We start from the raw sequence: 8,206 nt of genomic DNA, 5'->3' as shown, positions 1-8,206 counted from the left end.
AGTAAGTGTCTGATGCGGGATTAGAACTCAGGTCTTCCTGAATCCAGCTCTAGCATCCTATCCACTTTGCCATCTAGCTAATTTTATATTTATATACACATATACAGACAATATATACATATATATGTGTATATATACACACACATATGTACTTTAAATATTCCTATAAATGTACATATTGTCTCCTTCATTAGAATGTAAAATCCTTGAGAGAAAGCACTATTTGATTTTCACCTCTATCTCCAGAACCAAGTACAGTGCCTGGTATATTTCAGATAATTATAAAATGCTTTTTTATTTGATTGACTCACTTATGTATTCCCACATTCTCTATAGGGGGTCTTTGCCCCACAGTGTGCTGGAAAACTTCATCCTTCTCTACTGACATCTCAAGGATACCATAGGAACACATAGACTGTCTTTCAGGTATTCTTCATTTTTGCCATGTAACTTTTTTTTTTTAATCATAAGAGTAAGGTTGTAACAATTCTCATCCCTCCCTTCTTTCCCTCTATTGTAATAGTTTTTTGTACCTTTTCATATGATGTAATTAATCCCATTCCACCTCCTCTTCCCTATCCTCCCCCTATTCTCCTTTTATTCTGCTCCTTAAGTTTCTTTGTATCATCACAGCATAATCTATTTAGTAATTATACCCTAATAAAGATAGAGATCTTGAGTTACAAGTATTATCTTCCCTCATAGGGATGTAAACAGTTTAACCTTATTGAATAACTTTTTTCCTCCTATTTACCTTTTTATACTTCTCTTGAGTCTTGCATTTGAAGATCAGATTTTCTGTTCAGTTCTGGTCTTTTCTTCTGGAAACCTTGGAAGTTCCCTATTTCATTGAATGTCCATCTTTTCCCCTGAAAGATAATGCTCATTTTTGCTGGGTAGTTGATTTTTGGTTGCAATCCAAGCTCCTTTGCCTTCTGGAATACCATAATCCCAGCCTTCTGATCCTTTAATGTTGAAGCTGCCACATCCTGTGTATTCCTGACTGTGGCTCCATGATATTTAAATTTTTTCTTTTTGGCTGCTTAGAGTATTTTCTCCTTAACCTGATAATTCTGGAGTTTGGCTACAATATTCCTTGGAGTCTCCTTTTTGGGTCTCTTTCAGGAGATGATCAATTCTTTCAATGATGATTTTATCTTTTGATTGTACTATATCAGGGCAGTTCTCCTTGATAATTTCCTGGACTATGGTGTCTAGGCTCTTTTTTTGATCATGACTTTCTGGTAGTCCAATAATTCTTAGACTTATTTTCTATTAGATCTATTTTGGATCTATTTTTCAGGTCAGTCATTTTTTTTTTTCCTGAAAAAAAAAAACAAACACTTTAATTAATTAGACAACTGCAAGCACCTCAAACAATAGGTTATTGTTACAACACGTGGGTATCTTTTCACAATCTAGTTATTGCAAAGGCATGTGAATAAATTTAAATGGACAAAGTCAAGAAAAAGTGGCACCATAATTAATGTGTAAAACTGGAAAAAAATTACATTCATCCCACTGACTTCTAAAAGAGGCAAAATACCTCTGTATATTAACATTCTAAAATCGGTATTGCCTACTATGGTTGTGTCCTGGATTCTACACGCATAAAGCAAACTGCAGCTTGCAAAGGGGAAATCATATTCTTTGTACTTGAGTTCATGGAAAGACCAAAAAAAAAAACCCAACAAACAAACAAAACAAAACAAAACAAAAAAACACCTAGTGCAATTTGTTGTTAGAAACATGTAAAGCTACATGAAGAATGAACGTGATCTCTGACCTCTGAGACTTCGGGGTTTTTCTCTGTCCATTGCACTGCAAATTCTAACTATACCCCTTGCTTTTTAGACATAGAATACTCTCTCAAACATAATTTTCATTGCACATGTAGAAATGTTTCCTTTTCTCAATTTAACCTGCATATAGTTCAACTTAAGTGCTTGTAGGCAGAAATAAATACCTCATTGTAGTATGTTGTCACATTATAAGGGAAATTACTATTTTTCCTTAAAAGCACTTTTCAAAGAAATGATGCAAAATATCTAATGGGAGTGGAAGTGTGTAATCCATGTTTTAGAATGAGAAACAAATCTTGCTTTCTGTTAAAGCGCCAAATGGGAAAAGAAATCTTGTAAATGAGAGCTGCTTTGTTTAAAATCCAATGTAAAAAGAATTGCTATGGAGTTAGAAGTCTATAACTTCAAAGCAGCTGATGTCTGCTACATGCAACTTAGAGGCTACAAATCACTCAAAACTTAGTAGCTTTACTCTGAAATTGGAGTCCCATCCCAAATTTAATGGAAAGAAACATTTACAGGTTACATTTACATAGACTATAATACAAGGATGATATCCCTTTGCCAGCAGATAAAATTACATTTCCTTGCCATAGCTTTCTTGATTCCAACTTGATAATTTTTTAAGCGTGTAAATTATAGAATACTCAGCTAAAAGAGTTCTTCATAAATAGTTACAAAACCTGCCGAAACACAAAGAGGGGGAAAGTATTTTTTGTTCAAGAAAATGACGTTTGAATGCCACACAACACAAGAAACAAAGTTTAGAGACAAGGTATTAAGTGTTTCCAGAAGAAAGTGGGTCAGTAAACTACTTAGCTGAAGAGACTACCCTTCCCCAGGACACAGTGCACAAAAAGCAAAACGTCAAACAACAGTACCTCAAAGCAAAATAAAGGTCTGAGGGTGAAGCCAGCTCACTTGTGATCCTGGTAAAGAATTTGAGAGTCACCATTTAGGTCCGATGTACTGGGAAATATTTGCTAGCTCAGAATGTTCTATTTGGAGATTCTGCTAAGAATTCAACCAAGGATGCCTAAGGCATTCTCCAGCTGAAGCTCTTTTTTCTGGAACCATTTCTAACATTGGGATCAGGAAATCTGTAAATTGTGCAGCATCTTCATGAGGCCAACCATATTTCTCCACAAGCACATCAAAGAGGCTCCAGGGCTTCAGCTTCGTAATATGCCGTAGTTCTCCTTTTTTGGTGAAAAACTCCTTGGAATATTTCCCCAACATAGCGTATTTTCGAGGGATTTTCCCCAGCAGTTCAATGATCAATGCTATGTGATCTCTGCGGTTGAAGAATTCCCGAGAATATTTTCCAGATAGAGCAAAGTGCCTTGGGATACTGCCTAGAAGTTCTATGATGTGTGCTATATGGTCTTCATCTCTGGAATAGTCTTCACCCGAATGTGGTTCAAACAAATAATCTCCAGTTGCAAGTTCAAATGCCATACATGCCGTACTCCAAATATCAGCAGGTGTACTGTAGCCAGCTCCTATTAAAACTTCTATGGATCTATACTGACGAGTCTGAATATCTTCTGTGAAGTGCTTGTGCACCCAGCAAGCATTTCCCAGATCAGCAATTTTAACTCTAATTTTATCTGCATTCCTTGGATCCAGAGGATTCACCAACAAGTCAGTAGCCCGGGTTTTTGTTTTTGGTAAATCCCCAGTACTGGATGCCGAAACTGTTCTGCTCCTGTCATGAGATGGACTGTTTTCTTCTCGCTCTGTTAGAACTGATCCATCTGAAACTGCAGAGCCACAGGCCACAGACTCTAAAGCCCCAGAGAACATTGAAGCTGTAAACTCTGAAAACTGTGACTCAGGAATTTTATGTCGTCCATTTGGCAAATCACCATTAAATTGTTCATAGGAGCTACTATATGTATAATCGCTTTCTGCATTTGCCTCATCAAGATTATATTCCTCTGGATTTGGGCATTCTTCCTCATCATCTTCTTCATCTTCTATTTGTTGTTCCAATAGGAACGGACCATTTTCAATATGGCCATTTGTTTTGGGGGATTCTATCCATGTAGGGTCTGTGTTGGCAAGTTCCTGTTCAACGTCATCATCATCTTTTTCTGTGTTTTCTTTTTCTGTGTCTTCTTTCTCCTCTTGATCTTCAGTTTCACCATCATCATTGGCAGGTTCTTCATCAGCTGCCTCCTCTAATCCTGCTGTTTTTAGTTTGACCTCTGGGTGGTAGTCATCTTCCTGATCATTCGTGGGTATAGTTGAAGTGATGTTTTCTTCTATTTTTTTCCTTTCAGCTTCTTGCTCTAGTTCTTCTATTTCCTGAAGGCGTTTTTCCAACAGCTCTGCCTGCCTTTTCTGTTTTTTTTTTTTCAGTTTTTTCTTTTTGTTTTTAGATATTTTTCCTATAGGCTTTTGTTGTGGAGCAGTACTCACTGCTGAGCCAGAAGGAGGAGGAGCACCTGCTTTCTGCCACTCTGTGGCCTCTGCCGCCATCCTACGGACATATGCGTCATCTACACACATCAAAATGTTTTCTGGCTTGATATCAGTATGGATAATCTTGCACTTGCTGTGTAGATAATCTAAACCCTGCAGAACCTGTCGAATTATACTTTTTACACAACGGATGGGAAGACCTTGATAGTTTGATTTGATTATCCACTTTAGGAGGTGATGGCCAAGTACTTCAAAGACCATACAAACATGTATTCCATTCATGCCTGAAATTTTGAAGTCATCAATTAACTGTACAACCATGTCTTTGTTTGGGTCACTTGGATCACTTTCACGAACACATTTGAGCAATTTTATTTCATCCAAGGCTGTCTCTGTATAATGCTGGGCACTTTTTACAACCTTCATTGCCACAAATCTTTTTCCCTGCATATCCCAGCATAGCCAGACTGTAGAGAAGTGTCCCCATCCTAGCTTTCTAATAACATGGTAGCGGCCATTGAAAAGGTCTCCAATTTTCACTGGATGGTAGCCACCTTTGCAATAATCTGCAGGGTCTTCTTGCTCTTCATCATCAGATCCCAGAATTTCCTCTTCTGGTTCTGGTGGTGCTGGTTCTGGTAGAGGTGGTGGTGGAGGTGGTGGTGGTGGAGGGGGTGCAGAGGGAGCTTTTTGTTGCGGCTCTGGCTTTTTCAGATGTTTCTCTCTCTTCGGCCTCCGCTTTCGGGCCTGAATGGCCAGCACTTTCCGGGAGCTCATCCCGCTCGGGGAAGGGGCGGTGACGGGGAGCCGGAGCTGAAACCGGAGCTGGAGCCGGAGCCAGGGGCTGCAGCCTCCTCCACTCGCTCCGCCAGTCCAGGAGGAGGCGGGAACCGCCCAGGTCAGTCATTTTCCCAATGAAGTATTTCACATTTTCTTCTATTTTTTTGATTTTGCTTGATGGCTTCTTGGTGTCTCATGGAGTCATTAGCTTCCATCTGCACAATTTTAATTTTTTTTGTGTTTTTTTTTTTATTTTTTTTTTTGGTGGGGCATTTGCCCAGGGTCACACAGCTAGTAAGTGTCAAGTGTCTGAGGCTGAATTTGAACTCAGGTCTTCCTGAATCCAGGGACGGTGCTTTATCCACTGTGCCACCTAGCTGCCCCCCTGACAATTTTAATTTTTAAGGCATTATTTTCCTCAGTAAATTTTTGTACCTCCTTTTCCATTTGGCCAATTTTATTTTTTAAGGAATTGTTTTCTTCAGTCATTTTTTGTGCTTCCTTTTCTAAAGTATTGACTCTTGTTCATAATTTTCTTGTGTAACTCTCATTTCTCTCAGTTATTTTCCTTTTTTCTCTTCTACCTCTCTCATTTGATTTTTAAAAGTATTTTTGAGCTCTTCCAAGAAGGCTTTTTGGTCTTGAGACCAATTTATCTTCTTCCTTGAGGCTTCACATGTAGGCAATTTGGCAGTATTGTCCTCCTCTTGGTTTGTGTTTTGGTTTTCCCTGTTGCCATAGAAGCTGTCAATGGTAAAGGTTCTTTTCTGTTTCTTACTCATATTGTAGCCTATTTTTAAACTTTTAAATTTGAGATCTGCTCCTGGAGCACAGAGGCCACTGTTGCAACTTTCTTTTGCTGGGGGAGAGGTGCCAGGTCATTGGCTTTCTGCTCTAAGGCCTCTGTGGCTTTTGGATTCCTCATCACCCTGATTTTGTTCTGTGCACAGGGATGGCTTCGCCTAGTTGTCCCTGTCCTGGCAATTTGCCCTCTCATCTGGTGCTATTCGGGTCTCACAACTGGCTTGCTGTGCCCAGGACCCTGATGTGCTGTGGCCAAGAAGCTCCTGATGCCTTGACCAGACCCCCTCCATGCTGTGCAGGGCTGAGCTTAGCTGTGGTCCCCTTTTGCCAAAGTGAGATAGACTTTTCCTAAAGTCTTCTAAATTATCTCAAGTTGGATAATAGTGTCTCTCTGTCTTCTTGTAGTTTCTGTTGTCTCAGAATCCATTTAGAAGCTTGATTTAATTTTGGGGGGAGGGCAGGGTAATGAGTTAAGTGACTTGCCCAGAGTTACACAGCTAGTAAGTGTCAAGTATCTGAGGCTGGATTTGAATTTGGGTCCTCCTGAATCCAGGGCTGGTGTTTTATCCACTGTGCCACCCTTAATGTTTTGTTTGTTTTGTTTGAGGAAAACTCGGGAGAGCTCAGCCAACTTTCTGGCTTCTCTCTGCCATCTTGGCTCTGCCCCCTCAGTAACTATACATTTCCTTGATGACATTCTCTACCCTGAATCTTCTTCATAGTTCCTTACTTCTTATGTACATTTAGCTGCTCACTTCCACCAAGAGCTGCTTTGGTGACTTCTCAGTGATAGTACTTTCAATCCTTCTAAGGATGCTATTGCCACAATTCATAATTTGTTGCCAAATAGCATTATTATTAAGAAGACTGGTGTTTGTGTTGAGGAAAAGTTGGGGTAATTAAAAAAAATTAAAATTTCCTAAAGATACTTCAGTGCGCTTTCTTCTTGTGATTTAATTATGTCCATATACAGTGTTCATCTAAGATCTATATTCTAGATGGATGGATAGACACATCCATATGCACATGTATACATACATATATACATGCACTGATGGATGAACTTTGTAGGTTGTTCATCTAAATGTACTTTATAATGGACACATAATGGATATGTAGTATTCATGTATTTGGCTTTTCCTGTGTACCTAATAAAAATAAGCTCTTCTATGTTGTTATAGATCTCATATTGGAAGCACAGAAACTTTAGAGTTTGCCATCATTAGAATGATGAAATGCACAAATAAGAACATTTGAAAGACTTCACCATTCCAAGGAAATGCCTCTTCAACCTGTACTTTTCTCAGGATGTTTTTATTATAAACAGGTACAATTTATGGGTTATATTTTATTTTATCTTATTTTATTTATTTATTCATTTGTTTATTTATTTATTCATTCATTCATTAATTTACTTATTCATTCATTTATGTACTTATTTCTTCATTTATTTATTGACTTGCTCACCTACATATTTATTTATTTATTCATTCATTCATTTTTTATTCATTCATTTATCTCTATTTATTTATCTATTTATCTACCTACTTATTCATTCATTCACTTATTCATTCATTTATTGATTCATTTAGTTGTTTGCTTGCTCATCTATTTATTCATTCATTCACTCACTTATTTACTTGTTTGTTTGTTTGCAGGGAAAAGAGGGTTAAGTGACTTGCCCAGAGTCACACACAGCTAGTAAGTGTCAAATGTCTGAGGCTGGATTTGAACTCAGGTCCTCCTGAATCCAGGGCCAGTGCTTTATCCACTGTGCCACCTAGCTCCCCTATGGGTTTGATTTTAAAGGAACACTGAAAAAAATGAAGGAACATATAGTGTGTGTGTGGGCAGGGCAACTAGGTAGTGCAGTGAATAAAGCACCAGCCTTGGATTCAGGAGGACCTGAGTTCAAATCCAATCTCAGACACTTGACACTTACTAGCTGTGTGACCCTGGACAAGTCATTTAACCCTCATTGTCCTGCAAAAAAACAAAACAAAAAAAAGGAACACATAGTGAAATGAGTGATCTGTATAATTCATTGTCTCCTTTTCTTAAAGCATTCTAAAATTCTACTTTTTACTAATATAAAGTATCTCTTGTGAATTTGTATATCAATTTTTTATGGGCAAATTATACAATGTTTTAAAGGGAGTATGGTTATGCCTTTGTTTTCAAAGTGCTATAATATCAGTGGTAGGAGTCCTCTTAGCTAAATTCCTTTAATATTAAAAGGTTTTTTTGTTTGGTTTTCTTTTGTTTTTTGGCAGAAGAGATCTGTTAGTAGCCATAGTTTGCAGCTTATTTTTAGATTAAAAATCTAAAAAAAAAAATCTAAAAATCAAATGGAAATAGTCCTAACATGTATGTTGCACTATTTGGAGTCATAA

General features: G+C 37.9%; 1 protein-coding gene across 2 annotated transcripts; it reads right to left on the bottom strand.

Annotated features, from left to right (window-relative positions):
• Window positions 1-2,570: 2,570 nt before the first annotated feature.
• LOC122751971 (SRSF protein kinase 2-like) lies at window positions 2,571-5,067 on the bottom strand. 2 transcript variants are annotated; one of them, XM_043999228.1, is made up of 2 exons: window positions 3,095-5,067; window positions 2,571-3,001 (listed from the first exon to the last, which is right to left on the bottom strand). In XM_043999228.1, exons 1-2 carry the CDS (start codon window positions 5,004-5,006, stop codon window positions 2,817-2,819), a joined length of 2,097 nt encoding a protein of 698 aa, XP_043855163.1. In that variant the 5' UTR covers window positions 5,007-5,067; the 3' UTR covers window positions 2,571-2,816. The 2 variants fall into 2 exon arrangements, with proteins under 2 accessions (XP_043855163.1, XP_043855162.1); XM_043999227.1 differs by having other exon boundaries at window positions 2,571-5,067.
• Window positions 5,068-8,206: the final 3,139 nt, after the last annotated feature.

The sequence above is a fragment of the Dromiciops gliroides genome, chromosome 3, assembly GCF_019393635.1.
Source record: "Dromiciops gliroides isolate mDroGli1 chromosome 3, mDroGli1.pri, whole genome shotgun sequence".
NCBI lineage: Eukaryota > Metazoa > Chordata > Mammalia > Microbiotheria > Microbiotheriidae > Dromiciops > Dromiciops gliroides.
Note: the sequence above shows the minus strand (reverse complement) of the source record. Positions and strands in the feature narration are given on the sequence as shown.

Coding starts and splice junctions, on each gene's coding strand:
- LOC122751971 (XM_043999227.1), bottom strand. CDS start 5,006: ATGAGCTCCCGGAAAGTGCTGGCCATTCAGGCCCGAAAGCGGAGGCCG.